The 20,078-nt window shown below is 38.3% G+C and overlaps 1 protein-coding gene across 2 annotated transcripts in view; it reads right to left on the bottom strand.

Annotated features, from left to right (window-relative positions):
• LOC129566761 (neurotrimin-like) overlaps positions 1–20,078 on the bottom strand; it is a 107,922-nt gene that overhangs the window by 5,636 nt on the left and 82,208 nt on the right. Inside the window, exons 8-13 of one of the 2 annotated variants that reach the window (XM_055442980.1) lie at positions 18,914–18,988; positions 18,756–18,809; positions 12,713–12,859; positions 9,715–9,864; positions 4,018–4,131; positions 720–812 (exon numbers count right to left, since the gene is read on the bottom strand). In XM_055442980.1, coding sequence (XP_055298955.1) covers positions 720–812; positions 4,018–4,131; positions 9,715–9,864; positions 12,713–12,859; positions 18,756–18,809; positions 18,914–18,988 — 633 coding nt within the window. The remainder of the gene's footprint in view (positions 1–719; positions 813–4,017; positions 4,132–9,714; positions 9,865–12,712; positions 12,860–18,755; positions 18,810–18,913; positions 18,989–20,078) is intronic. The other variant, XM_055442981.1, reaches the window with a different exon arrangement.

The following is a 20,078-nucleotide window of genomic DNA, read 5'->3' as shown; positions in this document are numbered from 1 at the left end:
ATAATGTGTTTGGTTTTTGTCGTCACACTGAGAAAAATGCCAGCACTCTGTGACGCTGCTTCCCGCATAAGCATATACAAATAATCATATTTTCCATTCATACCAATGCAAAGCACACGAAGTGCTCGTTCCATAATGTTGCCCATAAAAAAGAATCTCGAACCAACTGAATAAGCGCAGAAATGAAAGAAAAAAAACACACACAGAACAACATAACACTGGAATGATGCACGCGACATCATAAAAATACTTGACTTCGCTTTTTTTTGTCGTTCACTCACTTCGGTCGGTTTTATACGAACTGAGACTGAACGACAGACATCAGAGTGTGTGGCAGCGGAAACCAATGAAGCCAGCCAATTCATATTCACGTACACATCCATATTGCTTCGCAGCGATTGCGATTGTCATATAAATGCTACGGCTGAATAAAACAAAATTACGCCGCGTTATGGTATTGTTGTTGTTGTTGGTGTGTTTGCATCACATGGATTTAATAGCTAAATAACATTTTCTCTCTCTATCTCCACTCCCTTTCACTCTCTATCTCACCCGCCCGCCCGTCCAATCTTTCGACAGCGGAATTCAATGAATTTCCAGGGCGAACAAATAAAACGTCTGTTGAGCTTAAGGTTTCATAATGTCAGTGGCTTACACCCAACCCATCAGAGTATATATCATACGGAGACATTCTGCATGTGTTATTTTATTGAATTTACCTCTGCCATCGTTATTCCAGTGACTCGGCGTTGCTCCGATTATTATATTATTTGATGACATATCATCCCCGTGATTCTGATGTGACATACGATCTACAATTACAAATAAATTGATTTAATAGAAATGGCATTAGTTGAAGCGGGAAACGGGCATTTAATTGGTATTTATTATTCGATAAGGCATAAAGGGTTCAAGTTGATTACGCGCACATTGGATTTATCGATGCCACAATGTGCTGCCACACATGCACACTGTCTGACATATCAGATCAAGTATACCGCATGCACGCCGTGAACATGTTGGCCTCTGTCACGAGCAGACAGTGGTTTTGACGAAGAAATTAGCATTAAATTCAATAGAACCACCGAAGAGTGGTAAATTTAGCGGTAAATTTCTAATTAACGAAATGTTTTTTTTTTCAATCGATTCAAATGACAATTTTTTTCCCCAATAATTCATTAATATTCGATAGCCACGGCGACATATTGGCTCCTTTCGGTCCTTGAACATTCAGTCATTTATGGAAAGACAATCGTCTTGCCCTTTTCATTCAATTCATTTGACTTGCAATTCATCCTCCACCAAACTCAAATTAACAACAATTGAATTCATGGAAGCAAAAAATATTGCGACGACTGCGTCGATCAGTCACCAAATTCTCGAGCACATTTTTTTCCACTGTTTTGTTCCACAAGATTTGGTTCACATCCAAAATGATTAATTGCTTTATTAATAGGGCTATGCCTAAGCTTGATTTATATGAATTCAAACAAGAGAAAAAGATGCTTGAAGAGCGATTAAATCAAATGAGCGCAGCAAGTCTAACTGTATGTGGCCTATTTATCTCATCATCGGTCGATAAAATGCGATGTGCCGAAGGTCGTCGTCGGCGAGCGAAATCACGCGCCCACACGGTGCGAATAGCGATTTGTGGGTATCTGTCACTCGACAATACTGGTTGTAAACTCATTTGTATCCTTTGTGTTTCCACTTAAATAAAGTTGGAATGTGGGAAACTCGAAATAAAAACACTCATCATTCCGAAAATATTGGGAGCTATTTAAACAGTCCGCTTTCATTCGGGATTCGTCAAACGATTCGCTGTTTTGTCAGTTTTATCATTCGTTTTTTCAGTTGGATTCCGATTTTTTGCTACGATATCGCGCGCTCTCTTCACTCGCTCGTTCTTCTTCCAACTTTCTTTTGCTGCGTTTGCGTTTTCTTTCGCCGTTTTTGCGTTCGAAAACTTCGTCGCAATGTCGTACATTCATCAATCCGATGAATTTTCTTTTCCATTCTTCTCACATATACACAGTGTCACATTCCATTGGCAAAAGTTTTTTTTATCGTGTGTTGTTTTTCATTCGTTCGTTTTCTCTGGTGAACTAAAGTTCTTCTTGCGGTGTACAAAGACAGTGTTCCGTCGTCGTCGTCGTCGTAACCAGCATTGATTTGGCTTGGCTGTTGAATTTCTTTGATGAAAACATTTCACCAAGTTCAACTTGTACATAAACAAAAACCCCAAAAATATTCATAGTCGTTCGCTTTTTGTCTCGAATGTAGAAGAACAGCGAAAACTTTTCGTCTCACCCGTTCTCTTGATATCGTTTTTTTCCCCTCTCTCATTTGCCGATACACTTGTCGTCGTCGTCGTCGTCGTCATTGTTATCGTCATCGTTTTCGTTTCTATTTGAGATAGTGTCTCATTTTCCAACTACTGAATATGATAAATGGTAATAATGTCTTGTTGAACAACAGAAAAATTCATCAAATGAATTTATTGAGGCTATTTTCACTTTGTGAAGCCGGCTCTTGGTTTTTCATGCACATTTCCCGTCGTACTGTCAACACTCTGTTAGCTCTTGCTCTCTCGCTCTCTCGCTCTCTCTCTTTCTCTCTCTCAAGCGCTCGCTCCAGCCAAAGTCGACTTGCAACATAAATATTATGCTTTTTTTCCGCTGAAAATAAAAGAGTTTCGCCTTTTGCACCCGCGCCGATAAAACACTCGACACACAATGAAGGCCAATGCAAATTTTCTTTTGCAATTTCCGTTTTGCAGCCAATTCTTTTAAAGCCTCGAACACTATGGCGTACGAGCGATTGTGTATCCAACGCTGTGTATATATTTATTACCCAAAAGCATTGTCGGCATCAATTCTTTAAAAACGTTTTTTGAATTCCGCCATGCGAAAAGCGAGGCGCGACACACACAAAAGATGAAAGTCTTTTTCATTTCGCTTTAACTTGCGCGTGAGCAAATTGAAAAATTGAATGGAATAACGGCAATTTGCTGGCGCGCTAAATGTAAAATGGATTGTGACGTGTTCGGGTTTCGGTGGATTGAAACTTGAGAGTAACTTGAGACTACTGAAATCAACTGGCTGCAAAGAAGCTTGCAAGCAGTATTTCTCTTAAACCAGCCACCGACGGATGCAAGAGCCCATGGCGTCAAGCTAAAAATGTAAAACATCAAAACGTAAAATCGACAACATAATTTTTTGGCTTGTGATTTGGAGTTGAGCTACGTCATCACCAACTGATGTACTATATTAATCATTGAAGCGCATTTAAAACAAAACCCATGACATTAAACACGAGCGCAACGACGGAACGGTAAATCATAATTCATTCGCGTCAAATATATTGTTCAAAGCAAAATGGTCCGATGTATTTGGTTAGCAGAAAATTGATTTCTGAACAAGATACAAGTAACCGCTCGCGCTACACATTTTCTGCGGTCGTTGCGTCAGAGAATTTTTTGAAGATACCACAAAGCCATACGTTTATTAAAAGGTGTTTGGTCGATTCAATCGTACATAATCGACTGATTTATTTAGGGTAATGTTGTAGTGGTTGGGCCAATCGATTTCCATGAAATCAAAGTAGAAAAATCAGTCGAATGGTTTTGGCAGTTGTGCCATGCCTCAAAACTAAAAATATCGCATCTCAAAGTGACTGCACGTGTCGTTGAGTGCAAGACAGCCAACGACTGCTAGTGTCGAACGTAAATGCACGTAAATGCTGCATAATATCGAACGGCATATATAGATTCGAAAACTTTCCTCACAGTTTGGCCAAAAAGTCTTGGGCCGTCCACTCATTACAACATTCCCCTACCATGAAATATGCTCCGATTGCATTTCATTAAATAGGCGAATGCAAACACTTTGTTCTGTCGCTAACGTTCATACCACGCTCATGCCATCAGGCTCATGATGATTACGGAGTTTGTATGCGAGTTAATTAGGCGAATTATGCATAATTGAAATAGCGGAGGGTTTGTGATTAAAAACATACCTTTGCTTTTTCGAAATGAATTGGGTACGGTCGTTGGTGGCATCGGTGTCGTTGTGGTTGTCGTGGTAGTGGTCGTGGTTGCCAGAGTCGTTGACACGGTCGGTCGAGGTATATCTGCAAGCAGAAAAAAAACACACACATGCTTGATGAATATTTCCGGGAATCAAAGATTTACACAACTCTCGAAAACTTGAGAGAGAAAAAAACACACGCATTTCATTCGATCGGAAATATTAATTAGCATTCATTTCCATATTAATCAATTTCCCTGTACATTTCAATCTCGGCCCCTTGTTCAAACACACCGAATTTACTCGCAAAAAGTTGATTTTTTTCTGGGTATTCAAGCCTAGTTAAATGAATCCCATGAAAAGTCAACTTAATTTTACACCAAATCTGCGCATCATTTTCACTTTGCCAAAGATTATCGATGATATGTACATTTATAACAGAAAAAGCGCTTATCGCTTAAACTTCCCACACTCTGCCTTTCGCTCTTCGCATCCCTTCTTTTCTCTACTCTCGTTTTCCGTCTGTTGCTCTCCCATCTCATTCACTTGTTTCGATTTTTGTTTCGCGTGATTGATTTCGGGTTTTTTTTTTTAATTTGTGCAAAGCACATTATGGAATCATTGGCATTGGTGAATAATAATTTAACCATATCTCCTCTTGACATGATTCATTAATGAATAAAATGAGTGTTTTTTCGCATGCTGAAAACTCTCTCTCTCTCTCTCTCTCTCTCTCTTTCTCTCTCTCTTCCACTCACTCATTTTTGCGATGAATTGTATTTAACGGGCTTTGAGGCCGATTAAGAGATTTCGGCGCGCAAACAAAAATATTGGAAATATGAGCCGTGCACTTGAGCGACGGAATCTGAATAAGCTACGGTTGGATGTGGGACACTCGTTCGACTCGCATTCAATGCCGCAGATATTTTTGAATTTATAAATAAATAAATATTATGGAAAATTTTCATAAGTGCTCAATGATGATAATTAATTTTGCCCGAGCTTTGCTCGTTTCAATTGGCGTTGTAAGTGGTTGTTGGATTTCACTGTGTTGTTCCCTGTCGACGATGCTTATCCCTGTTTTAATTGCTTTATTTTTCATTGCGACCGCACACAGAATCGGTGTGTGTATGTGGATTTGTAAACTTGTGCTGGAAGACATAAATAAGAAAAATGTCGTTGCTATAGATCAAGTACCGAGAGCGCGGCTGCAACCGAAGTAAATTGCGATGAAGTGGATTGGAGCGCAGCGCAGCAAAACGAAATTGGCCACTTGATTTTGAATCGATGATAAAGTCAACTTGTCGAGTGTGTGAGAGAGAGAGAGAGAGAGGGAAACGTGTAGTTTTTCGATTAATTTTTCACCACCACACCCACGCACACTTAATTCCGCTCATTACATCGCGAATTGCGATTTGGCTCGCAGCAAAATTAATCGAATGCCTGCGAAATAAATCGAAGGAGAATGCAAGCTTCAATTTCATGAAAGTCACTTGATACCGGTCTCGCCATCAGCATTTGCACAGACTGTTTTCGGTGTTGATTGTATCGCGTTGTTGAGCAAATCACCCGCACTCGACAGAAAATCCCGGTCTAAGCTATTAAATGGCTTTTGACACACAATCACATCGAAGCTAAATAAAGAAACCGAAGAAGACGAACGAGCCGAGGGAAAAAAATACATAACAAAAGCGCACCTTAGCATCAGGCCTCCAAGCTACAGCTCCCTTGAAACAATCAAGTCCAATTTTTCACGCTCAAACATTTTGTTCTACTGTTTTTCTCTCCATCGCTCCTTTTCTCGGTCCGGCGCAGAGCTAAGACTTTTAATCGACACATAAGTCGTGTTTATTTCATTCCGCTGCCTATAAATCGTTTTTGGAGTCACTTTTATGTGCCATAATCCAATAATATTTTTTTAAGTGCGAACGTGGATTTGTTTTCATATATCAAATGTGCCCGCGCTCACGCTCACGTCTTTACGCTTTCCCGTCAAACGTGCGAAACAAATTACACACAGCCGATAAGCATTCCGAAAATGTTTATACACACAAGGACTTTTTAAAATGCTTCGTGTTTGTTTAGTGAGAGACAGAGCAAGAGAAGAAAAACGTGGAGAAAAAAGTGTATACACCATAAAACTCTCTTTTGCACTCGACACTCTCTCCGCATCTCCTTCTCCAATGTCTTCTGCCACTCACTCACTTACTCGTTCTCTTTTGCTTTCCTTCCATCGCCTGCTTACCGTCTCTCCTTCTCCATTCGACTTTGGTTGGCTATTTTTCTTGCATCGTGCCTGGATCTCATGAGAGGCAACAATTTAAAATTCTTTAGCGATAATCTTTTAGTAAAATCCTCCACTTTGCGACGAACGATTAAAATAGATTTTCATTCATTCGATAAAAGCCGTAGCAAAACTTAAATACACACACCAATCCATCCAACTTTTTACGCGTTATGAAAATTGTTTTAAAAGGAATACGATAAATATTTTCACAAAACCGCGCACACGGAGAAAATTGTTAATCCTCGAAAATGTTGCGCTGCCACTAACTTCGTCGTGACTTAGACAGGTTCTTTGTGTATAAGTTTGTCGCGGAGTAGCAAACGGCGTGCAAGACAGAGAGAATGAGCGTGATTTAGAAAATTGCCAGTGGTGTGCAGGTGGTTAGAAAATTTACGCTAGTGTTTATTACATTTTGTTGGTTTTATTATTTCAATCGTTGGAAATTCTATATACATTAGTACTGATTTTTTTTTTACGATCAGAATTAGCCAAGGTTCAAATTGGTTTCATGGCGATGCTCATAAAAACCACCAACGACCATTGGTGCAAATATAATTTGAGCTAAAAAAAAATTATGGCGGCGATTTTCACGCGAATATTTTATTTCATGTAATTCGATCACAGAATTCTAAACATTTTATCACGGCATCAAAAGAACGAGGAAAAAATGTCAACTGATTGATATTAATAGCCCTTGCGAAATATGAAAAATGTTGAGCTTTGGCGGTGAAAGAAAATACAGAAAGCGAGAGCTGAGTGACAGAGAAATTATTTTGAAATAAATGCAATCAAACATATTAATGAACATTTCCGCTCTTGTTTTTTTTCTCATTCAATTCATCAACCTTATGCACGCCCTCGCATTTCACATTTGAAAAAAAAGAATGAGCGAAAAAAAACGCGCAGAAATACGAGCAAATGCGATCAATTATTTGTGCATGTCATATTGCGAATGCGGAGGAGGCAATTTTCGAAGCTAATTTGCGTACGTTAAAATGAAAATTGACACGAAAAAAATGCATTCCACGCTTTGAATATGTTTTTCAAGAAAACACGTTCAAATTCATTTGTACTCAATATGCTAAAAAAAACCGGGGTTTGCCGTATTTCAACACAATTCTGTCTCTCTTCCTTTCGCATTCTCTTGGTGATTCATGCCAGAGAAGAAAAAAAACGAATTATCGTTTCCAATTTTGATAGAAAATTGGCGCTTTTATTTATTTTAACGATGATGACAACCGTATCAATTTATTGACGAATGACGATCGCGTACGCATTTCAAACGAAAAATGCGATTTATCTCTTCCATTGGGTATTTTGCAAATGTGCGTACCGAGTTATCACAACACTGTGTGATGCATCTTGTTCAAATAACGACATTTGTTCGACAAAGCGATTCCAAATGAAACAGTAACAGCAGTAGCAGTTCAACACATCGCTTCAAACAGAATAAATAAATCCGCTCTGCGGAGGGTGTGCGTGTGTGTCAAAACAGTGGGTGTGGGATGGGCAGACATGCATATATGACAAATATTGCTATATTTATTTTATGAAGTAGTAAAATGTGAAATGAAATAATTTTTGTGCATGAAATCGATTCGCATTTACATACACGATGCGATGCGCTGGCAAAATAATAATAATAAGTGGAATATGAAACGTATTAAAGAGAAGTTATTTTTTTTTTCACTTTGATTTGCTGTGTCGATATATGAATCTTTTTTTTTTGTTCGTTTGTGTTCGTCGATTCAAAATTGTTGTCGCTTTTTGTGCACACAAAAAGGGCATACCCGTTTTGCATTCAGAGCCCCAGTAAACGAGTGAGAAAGGAACGAATGTGGAGATTCAAAACGAATTGAACTAATGATGAATTGCGCGTTGAAATATAGACGGGTTACTCTGATAAATTTCGATAAAAGAGAAAAATATCGTGCACACACGGACACACACACAGACAGAAATGAGCGAACGAGAGCATTCGCAAAAGGAACGAATGCGATGAACCAATCCATGTGTAAAAATATAATGATGTACTCTTCATATTTACGATATTTGATTCATGGTGCTTTTTTCACTCTCTCTATCCTTTCTCCTCTTATGTCGCACTCTATTTACCCGATTCACTCATTTTTCCTTCGGCAAACAGAGAAAAATAAAAAGGTATTACTTTTTTTTTTGGTCGAGCATCTTTTTTTCCCCCAATATTGTGTTCATCTCTTTTTCGCTCTCTTTCTCCCACTTTCATTCCCTCCTTCTCTCGCCCATATCATCGAAACATATGTATAATTTCGAAATGTTCATTCACTTGAACAATATCCAGTGGCGCGCTTACAATTTTCACTCATGCTTTTACCATGTATGCACAATCTAAAAGAGTTCGCCGAAATCAAATGGGAAAATCTGCACAAAATTCCACCACAGCGTGTTTTCATTTTTTTTCAACCCCAGAACTATTCCCCCTGTGTCTCTCACTCGAGTTTACTCTAAATATAACGAAACGATAGTACTATTGACGTTGTTAGTTTAATGAAATTCGTTGAGAGAGAAAAAACAGAGAGTTGATGAAGGACCGTTGCGATTCAATCAAAGGACTGCGGCACTTCATGTTTTTGCAAATATTTTCATATTTGCATTTTTTTCATGCTGCTGCTGTTGCTGCTGCTGTGTATCGCAGCAGCGAATCGCGTTCTACACACACAATGTAAAAAATGCCCCCGAGCTGTAAATGTATGCATGTTGATGACAGTTCAAATATACACGTTTCAACAGTTTAGATGTAATCGTTATTAAGCTTAGTTTTAACCAGATATTGCAATCATCATCGTTGAATTTAATTAAACCATAGAAATGTTGCGTTTTTTCCGTCGCTCTTTCCGCTGATGCTCATTTCAATATATATTGAGCTCCATTGAAATTCGAGTGGTCTTTCGCTTGATGCATTTTTATAATAGGTATTCTTAATAAATTGCTGCTCTCAATTGACAACTTTGTGTCATTTTTATGGGGAAATATACACATGTGGCACGTATTCCATGCACCAAATGGTTCCACTTCATAAACATCATCAGTTCACATTTTTAATTGTCGTCACATTTTTTTCTACCAACATTTTAGTCGGCATTTCATTTAAACACTCGATTTTGGCAGCATTTTCATGGAATTTTATGAATTGTTCAATTTTTTCATAGTTATTTTCGATTTTGTGTACTATTATTTTTTTTTAGTTATTCGACGATTTTGTATGAATTCCATTTTCATTTTAGATTTTTTTGCATTTTTTCATCATTGAGCCCCTCTCGACTTGTTTCGAGTGCGAAACTGTTGAATGCACCCAAAAATTTCTGACTACCAATTTATGATTTGTGAATGGAAAAAAAAAAGACTTCATATAGTACTTACGATATAATTTGATTGAGCCGTCCGTTTCGCCTAATGAATTTTTGGCCACGCATTTGTATTGGCCAAAATCAGCGATGTCAACATCGACAATCGTCAATTTCATCACCACTTTGTAAACGTTCTCGAATACTTCTTGAATATATTTGTTGCCTGAAAGAAACCGGATGAAAAATGACAAAGTCCATGAAAATTGTGTATGAAAAGAGAAATGAGCAAACGATAAAATAAAATGATACGAATTTGGTGATGATTTGAAAACGGTGATAATGGTAATCAGGTTGGCATCGTGTGCTTTGAAGGGAAACGCGCGCATATTGCGTGTGTACACCAAGCAATGCGATTCAATCCCGTTGTGTGTGTATAGTAAAATCACACCCCGACGAGAAATTTGCGGTAAAATAGGTGTACGTCGACTATCCGTCGCATATCCGTTTTTGAGTGCGGATACTCGCAATGCGAATAGGTATCCACAATAAAAGTTGCCGCAAAATGTTATCGCTGAATACCCTGCGACTATTCGCGCTGCGATAAATGTGAAGTTGTAACTGGATCGAGTGTGACATTTCGACTTGAAACTTCGTACAACCAACGTGAAGTTGGCTGCGTTCGACGGACTTTTTCGTATTGCGACTATACGTAGAATAGTCGCAATGCGATATTCCGCAAATTTCTCGTCGGGCACGTTAAGAAGTATGTACGGCACGTCGATTTCGTCGGAGGAAAGTATGCTGTGTTTATCATTGGCGCGAATGACAAGTGTTTCAATGCTTTTGGAAAACGTGTTTTGCTGAATAAAACTTGATGTTCCATGAAAGTGACAATTCAAAACTCCGTTGCCAAACATACAAACACTCAGTGATAGAAAGTGTAAATTGCCAATTGAGTGCATTGCTCAAATGCAAAAGAATCACTGTAGTGTCATCAAATACGTAGCGAATATTGTCTTTACATTCGCAAAGAAGAAATCCTTTAATGACTTGTGATTTGCTTAAGTAATTTTCGTGCTGTTTGCTATTGGCACAGTGGGAATTGTAAACCGAATATATCAACGGAAATTTTGAAATGGATTTTCGGTCATTAGCACTATATCCTTAGTATTTATAGCGTTGACACCATTTTTCACATCGATCGAATGTTGATGCAACTCTGTTCCCTTTAACTTCGATACTTAAAAGGAGCATTAATGTTGGACAAATTTCTATACCGTGGGAATTGCTCGTCGAATTCTCAACCATTCGAATCGAAACGAATTCTTGAATATTCAAAACACATTTCTCAAGCATTCATGAATACGGAAAAGTACACCCAGCTTGTACGTTATTGTTTAAAAATTAAACTACAACGGAATGGACTGGTTTTTTCCTTTGAAATCGGAGTATAAGATTCATGAAATAATATTTATATTGCATGTTAATGTGAAATCCACACATTTTAAATTCGACAGCAAAATTTGTCAAATACAAGCGTGTTGTTAAATATTTAATTTGCGCCGCGATGTGATGAGAAGTTGATACACGTTGGCAACACAAGCCAGCATCAGCATAATAACGAATCCATTTGATATTTATACGAAGATGAGCTGAGATAATTGCTTAATTTCCGTTTTTAATAAAATACGGAGCAAGCCAGAGAGGGCGGAAAAAAATTGACATGAAATATGTATGCGAGCGCAAATGGCAAATAGAAAAAGCACATGTGAAAAATAGATAGAGCTTTTCTTCTGTTGTTACATCGCTTCAGATGACTGGTTTGATGATGCTACATGGTATTTTAAGTCGAAATGTTCAAGCACCATGAAAAGAATGTGCGAACGTTTGCGTTGATTTTTCGCTCAATTCTTTTTCTCTCTCTGTGTCTCATTTTTTACATTGTTTCTATTTTCATTGCTGTGTAAATGTGAAAACAATGGGGAATTCCGTATATGTATTTGCTCTATAAAATGAGTAACAGATCGTCGTTTTGCGTCCTTTTGCGTCTTCATTCGTGTGTTTTTTCTTGTTCGTTTGTTGTGTTTTAAGTCAATGCGAAATGAGAACGCACATCGCACACACACACAAAGACGCCGAAGAAATAAATTGCTGAAGGAATTGAATTTGATGTGAATCATGTGAAATGAATATATTTCGGTCGTTGTCGGTACGAAAGTTAAACAATACACACAGACACCGAGTGCAAAAGAGAAACAGCTTTTATTTATGCAGCAGAGCACACAAAATGTGTCTAAATTACGATGCGCTTGTATAAATATTACATTAAAAGGCGAGTATGAGAGAGAGAGAGTGAGTGAGATACTACTGTTGCTGCAAAATGTACGATGCTTTTGTTCGCCAGAATGTCGGGCAGGGGCACAACGAGAGAAAGTGAAGCGAACGGAAAGAGTAAGAGAGGGCACGCAGTGAAATGAAATGCTGCCGTCATCATCATCAAGATTTTCAACGGAAAATATGTACAAAATCATTTAGAATTGAATGTTTTCACTTCCTTTTAGCCGCTTCATGTTTCACATGGTGTGCGACACAAACACTTGTGCGACAATTTTTTATCAAGATGCGTTAATGTTTGCATCGTTTTCGTCGAGCGAGTACCAGTACATACACTCTCTCGAATAATTCGTGTTATTTATACAGTTAAGCCATTTTGTTTCCATTTGAATTTGTTCTGGGTAATGGGTAAAGTAATTCCGAAAAAAAGGATTAAAAACTGGATTGTTGGTTCTTTTGAAGTTTCGATTTAATCTGTTCATGTTGTTGCGCTGAATCGCATTTCATACTTGGAAAAGTTAATTTTTCAATGGTCCAACATGTTCCCGGGCAACCGTAATTCCACGTGGGATAAATTGTTCAATTGAAATAAAAGTACGAACTTGAAATTCAAATCGAATCTATCGTCGATTGGATATAGAATGAATGGGGCCATAAACCGCAACATGAAAGGTAATTTCGATTTGTGAAACAAAAGCAAACAGGAAAAATATGAAATGAATACGTTTACAACTTACCGGTAGTAATGATAGAGTCATTCTTCGATGCAGCTCGCATCCAAAAGTTAATTGACTTTGGAAAAGCCTCTGAGGTGCACTCAAGGGTGACGTTCTGTCCAATGGCTGCACCAACCAATTGATTCTGTATCATCATCATAGGTGGAACTGTAAAACATTCGAATGGAAACCAGTGAAAAAAAGCCAACCAAATCAAACACAGTAAAAAAAACTGGAAAAGAATCAACGCAATTACGGAAAAAACGAATAATCGAAAAGCGACGGTAACAAATGCGAAAATATCGAATCTGTGTAGTGTAAACGATAAAGAATGTTGACTAACATCGAAACGACCAATGTTTGCAATTTCTATGCAATACATGCCAAAAGCTTTTGTTTAATCTATGTGCGCTCAGTGTTTGGAGCGATGATTTTTTTTCGGGTTGCTGTTGTTGTTGTTGTTGTCGTAGTCGTTGTCGTTGTCGTTGTCGTGTTTGGACGATTTCGCAATGCACACGCAATCACTTTGATCGTTTTCGATTGGTCAGCCGGTCGATTTTTATTTTGTCGAACTGTGAAAATCGAAACGGATGCAAGAATGAGCGAACGAATGGACGAACGGACGAGGAGATGTGAAAATGAAAAACGTGTTCAATGTGTTGAAAGTTGCTTTGGAAATTAGAATGTAGCGCACATAACTTTTTGGCTTTACTGAACCATATAAAAGTGTAACCAGGCCACAGAAACACACGAAACGAACGATGTGGGAGAGAGAGAGAAAGCAAGGTAGAATGAGAAGGCAAGAGAAACACCAACCCGACCGACAGCACCAAGCGAATTCCCAATTCATCAACTCACGCATGCATATAAAAGTGTACGAGATGTGAATGGAAACGATTGTCTCACGTCCTTTAATCACATCCATACGGCGCGCGCGAAATATATATACTGTCGACTCTGCTACTGCTGCTACTGCACGCCAGACATCCGCGCGAAATAAGCAATACACACATTCGACCAACCAACCGATTCCAATGAAGTACAAACGAAATTGATGGCGGCGTGAATGTGTGCCAACAGAAAAAGAGAGAGAGAGAGAAGAACTGGGTAAACGACGAATAAAACCACTCACTAACATCAAGAAACTTGTATGAAAATAACGTAATGCATTGCCAATACGATTGATATCAATTCGAATGTGTAATTTTGCTGCCTAAATGGAATGACTAATATATCAAACGGAAGACTGTACGTCTATTCACGTCCTCCACGATACATACAGCCTTGCCATCGCTTGTCGAATATACATGTTCGAGTTGTAAACACATTTTGTGGCAGGCACGGCGAATTGAAATTGGCGGCGGTTAAATCAAAAAGGCACTTGATACGTGTGTGTATCAAAGAAAAAGGGGCTCGATTCACAACGAGCAGTAGAAATACGGAGAACAAGAGATGTGTGAAAGTTTTCGCTTTTGTGGCACGCTGATCTCAAATTCAGCAACTGTTGTTCGATTGAGACGCTCGCGAAGTTCGTTCTCATCAATAATATTTTATTGGCTGCCGGATAAAATACGCATTCTTTCTCTCTCTATCTCTCTTTCGTCCTCGCTTTTCACAATGCCGATGCCATTTCGGCAACGGAAAAGGTCTAGCTGCTTACAAAAACGCGAACACATACAATGGCGAACCATTCGTTTCGCACGCACTTCTCAATTCGAGCAAATTAGTACGTTTGCGTTTATACATTTAATTGATTCGAATGATAGGTTGGTGTTGATACACGCTTTTGCCAACTGCTGTGTGTATGTCTTGTGTTTATGTATCAAGTTTTCGGCTTGATATGGATACAAGTTCGATGATGTTTTTCCGTTTCGTCGTCTTGATAAGAGAGAATCTTGATTACTAATCTCAGTTTGTGGCTTATTTTGACTCGGTTATTTCTCAGGCATACTTTCACATCTCTCTTGAACTTAACACCCATAAAGCTAATAATGAAGGTGTTTTATTTGGGTGTTGTAATTAGCAACGGTAAAACTCTTAATAAAGTGTTTATCGAGTGTTTGTTGAATAACACAGAAAGATAGAGCGGAAGAGGCTAAAGGAGAGAGGTATGGGTATAAAATGGAGGAAGAGATGCTTATCAACAGGCAAACGAACGTGATGTGATATTTACACATGATTTCAAACGAAAACGTAAACGATTCCCTCTCAAAGCCTACAATTTCTTCCCGTTTTCGTTACTAAGGGCATTCCGACTGGCTGGATCACTGTCGAAATCGCTATCAAATTTCACGAATTTTCGTACACACGTTTCCATAGTAAACGCACTGCAAAAATAGCAACGGAAACATTTATTAATAATTTGCTGTAGCGTTGATTGATAGCTCAAATCATTTGAATTCATAAAACATTGTTATTTATAGGCTATGACTCATCCATCGACTATTCGAAATGGAATTTTGAATGAATATGTTGATTTATGGCCAACATTTGATGACCACCAGTGCACGCATTTAACAGATTCGTACAATCATTTCTGCAACAATAAACAGCTTTGCACCGCTAGCCAACGCATTATTTCAAACAGAATGTTGAATGTTGTACGCTATTCAGGCCAATTAAATTACAACCGTTCCCATCAATTTTATGCGATGCAAAAGCATCAATAAATTGAATAAATCATAGTAGTTTGACCAGAGCCAATGCAAACCAATAGCATATTTACCATTGTGTTTCAGCACATGCAAACCCATTGAATGGGCCGACAGGTAAACTAATTGACACACTCAGAACAAAAGACGAACTGAACCTGAATATGTTGAATATCAATCCATTAACAGTGAACAGTAAGTCCTCTGAAAGTGTTTTTCGGTTCATATGTGAGCCTCCCTATCAGGTAATGCCACATATCAATGTAAACCGCATTACCATTGGATGGTAGTTGGCTACGTTTGAATTTCGGATTTGAAAAGTAAAAACATTGCAAAAATCGCTTCGACTATTGCTGCGACTGTCGAATCGAGGGCGAACTGATTTTTGCTTACCATTTCAAATCAAATCGGGGGAACTAATTTCCATTGAATACTCGGCCTTAATTTTGAATTTAAATTGTGTTTGCCGAATTTCGGATGCATCGTTCAACCGAAACGCAGCCGCTCTCCTTTTTTTTTGGTGCTAGCCCGGCTGCAATTCAATAGAAGCTTTATTTGCCATTTATATTCGGGCATTAAAGTTTGGCGCTCGTGAATATCGAAATCAGCATTGTTTCCCGCTGCAATTGTGTTTCCGAAACGAAGGAAATTTCCTGAGTTGAATTCTCCGTTTCGACAAAAAAAAGGGTCTGAAAAAACAGCATGGCATCTGATAGGAAAAAAATGAAATGCAGTAAAAAAAAATGTGACACTAATTTTGGCAACCAATTTAACGTGTGCGTTCTTTTTTTGTGTTCGTTTTGTGACGGCGTTGGATTTTTGTTGCCTGACGTTTTGGTCATGTGCATTGTGTAATTGCATGAAATGTGAGTGTTTCCTTCCTGTTTTTCTCACGTTTGCACACGTTTATTTACTGATCGTTTGAATTAGATTTTTCCGATGGTATTTTTTTTCCTTCGTTGCTCCATTCGTCCACTGTGCACAGCGCACAAACCACTGACAGCAGCAAACTCTCGCATTGCATTGTCAATCAAAATTACACGCAAATAAATAAACCATATGCTGGAGATGAGGTTAAAAAAAAACAGCGCGATCGAATGCTATGAATTTTTTTTTCGCACAGCAGATTGCTTTACTGCATCGTGCTTTGTTTATTTATTTATTGTACGAGTTTTTGTCAGATTTTGCACCATCGGAATACATTGTTAGCGATTTATTGGTGTGGAAAATAGTGGCAAAATGACGCACAACCAAATTTAGCTTACAAACTTCTCTCTCCCTCTCAATCTATTGCGCTTCGATGCAAAAGCATTGCAATCGACAAAACAAATACAAAATCAACTTGAGCTCTCTATCTATCTCCATTGCGATGAACTTTGTCTATTGCTATTGCGCGCAATAAATCACCAGATTTAGTCAAATAAAGAGAAAAATTTGCAAATAAACTGTTTGATTGATAAACCAGTTTCCTGGTTTGACATTTTCAAATAAAAATCCATCTCCCGCCACCTTAATCATGCGATATCTATGAAACATCTGCCGCTAAAACCGGCTGGCTAGATTAAAGCTGACGCTGATTTTGTGTCATGCAATTATTTTCACTGTAATTGCGCGTGTAATCCAAAACAAATTGAGTTCATAAAATGGTGCGTGGTTCTTTTTTTGGATGGATGAAATACCCATTTTCTATTAACTGTATCGGAAAAGCTCGTTCTCTGTTTGACACGCAAACACGTGCCAAAAACAGCAGCAACAACAACAACAACCAGCAAAAACAACCAAAAAGTATAATTCGTCAAATTGACAGATTAATTTGGTCGTTTGCCTATCAACGCTGATTGATTTCATTGTTGTTTGAAATGAGTTTTTCCTTTCTCTCTCTCTCTCTTCCACTCTAGCGCGCACGTTATTTTCAAAAGAATGCACAAAAACAAAGCGTTTAGTAATAAATTTTAGCTGATAACGATGTTAAAATCCTGTTGCGTTGGTTGCAATGCAATTAGCCATCGGGCAGCGCACCAAATGCGGTACATACTCAATCAGTTGCAATCGCTACAGAGTGTTGAAAACGGCGCAACGTTCAGCACCATCCGCCAAACATAAAAACAATTGCCCGATTCACATCAATTCAATGATGAGGTACATAAATTTATGACACGTAACTAATTATCTCTATTAAACTTTTAAAAATATTATTTTTATGGATCAATCCAGCTACGCCTCGGCGGATGATATATGCGCTTAAATATCAACAGTTTTTTTTTACCGCATCACACTTTTCGAATTCAAACAATGTGAAGTCAGCTTATCACCATTTTTTATTCGATATGACACATTTTTTTGTCGTTAGTGTTCGGCCAACGACGATGACAACAATGAAAAAAAAATCAATTCATTTTATGGTCCATTCGGTTAAGCCATTTATGTAAACATGTTTCATAAGTGCTATGCACAGCACACACTTCAAAAGCAATTAAAATCGTTTTAATACACTAAAACTAAAATGAATTTCAATGCACATTTTTTCATCGTTCGTTGGGTCATTTGTGTGTGACTGACGGACACTGTCCGTTTCCTAGTAAACATCCCAAATATTTGACTTTAAAGCCGATTTTCGAATGATATGATAACATTTTATGCAATAATATCCTTTTCATACACATCCAATCGGGGAATTTGTCAACGGCTGAATAATACAAATAACAACACGAAAAAAACACATGAACCAATGTGACAAAGAAAAAACAAATTCAATTTTACAAACGCGTTGAATGAAATCATCGATAATTGAAACAAGATCGGATGACATGACAATAAAGTGCTTTTATAAGAGTGTTTTCTCTCTCTCTCTCTCTCTCTCTCGATTTCATATGGTTGTAATGCACGTCGAAAAAAAGGAGCGGTCTCCATTTGAATGAATGGCTGTTCAATTAAATTGAAATCATACTTCTAAATGGTTTAACTAAATCTGTGTCTGTGTGAGGGTGGCAGACAAAGCCGGTGTCGATGTGGATGAGAATTTAATCAATTTGTTTGACTGAAATCATGTAATTCATTCTCAACACACAAATCAGTTAAGCGTCATCGCTGTCGCGTATCATTAAAGTAATAAAAATAAATCATGCATTTCAATCGTTCAAATCGGTGATTTAAAATCCATTTTTTATACGACTGTCTTCCGGTGGAATTGACGGGAGCCAAAGCATCGACGATATACAGCTAGAAATCGATTGAGTTTCAAGCGAGAGAAAAAATAGACGAACCACCCAAAAAAGGACATGTTAACTCTCGCAGCATCTCGACACAAATCGATCGATCTATAGATAGACAGACAGAGCGAGTCTTTTTACGAAGGAATTCTGCAGTAGGGAGGAAAAAATAATCAGTGTGTTCTACAGTCAACTAATACTTACAATGAACAATCAACATGACCCGTTTGCTGACGGTTGGAGGAATGCCGTTGCTTGCTGCGTGTATTTAAAGGAATAAATTGCATTTAAAATGGTTTGTGTTAGTGTGGAATGAAAACAACAACAACAACAACAACAACAACAACATGAAAATAAATTACCGATGCAAAGATATGCTCCCATATGCAACCTGTCAACGCGCGAAATCGAAAAGGACGACCCGTTGATGCTGGACACTGCTTGTGTATGTGGATGGTAATGGAAAGAGAAAAGCGTTTTACATTTATTCAAATTTCAAGTATACAGAACCAAACAAAAGAACAAAAACAAATACATGATAAACCCAAACATCGAACGAAGGCAAAGCAAGCAAAATACGATAAATTCTCCCGTTTTTCGGCGACTCTGCACACAGAGTGAAAGGCAAAGAGAGCGAGAATGAAAACTCGATGCAAAGTTCAATGCAGTAATTTATGGTGTTGATCTGTAGATTGAATAGACTAATGATAGTGACATGATGAAACGGCGATGCCATTAGCATCATCAGTTGAACACCGAAAGATCAACGACATTCGCCACTGAGAGATACGGAATCAAATCTAAACCAATGAAATAATCTCCCTCACTCACACTCCATTCTCGTCTCTTTGCTACCACTCTCTTTCTCTCTGCTATTTCGCTGTTGTCATTTCATTCATCCCGCATAAGTATGCACTCAAATAAATCGCCTGAATCGAACTTTTGTATTTCAAGCGGTTAAATGGATGCGAGTTTGTCTCTCCTTCTCTCGCTCTAACTTTGCGTTCGCTAAAACTTCACTGGGGCGACCGTTGTGCTGTTTGTATATGTAGATTGGCTGGGCGAACGTTTTCGATGCTTGATGTGACGCATAAATTAGATTTCCATATGGGAAGTTTGAAATAAAGTCGAATTTGATGACACTAAACGTAGACATGTGCAATATAGTACATATTCATACACACACACACAAAGAAATTGCATCGCCAAACCCAACTTACTGGCATACAAGTACTCTGCGTTACAGTTAGAAACATTGGCTTGCTCAACATTTACTCAACAAATTTACAAACCTTAGCGCATAAAATCGTTGCAGATGCACAGGCACACAGTGAAATATGTTGAGCTGAGTGAATGGTAGAAAGTGAACGATAGTTCGATCATGAGAGACACGAAGCAAGTGAAAAAAGAGTTACACCGATCGGCAGTGCGGGGCGAGTGAGAGTGAAACGCGAAATGGATTGGAGGAAAAGGAAAATACAGAGAGAGAGAGAGAGAGAGAGAGAGAGAGAGAGAGAGAGAGAGAGA

The sequence above is a fragment of the Sitodiplosis mosellana genome, unplaced genomic scaffold, assembly GCF_009176505.1.
Source record: "Sitodiplosis mosellana isolate CC-2019 unplaced genomic scaffold, AAFC_SMos_1.0 Smas_scaffold_5, whole genome shotgun sequence".
In the NCBI taxonomy this organism is placed as follows: domain Eukaryota; kingdom Metazoa; phylum Arthropoda; class Insecta; order Diptera; family Cecidomyiidae; genus Sitodiplosis; species Sitodiplosis mosellana.
Note: the sequence above shows the minus strand (reverse complement) of the source record. Positions and strands in the feature narration are given on the sequence as shown.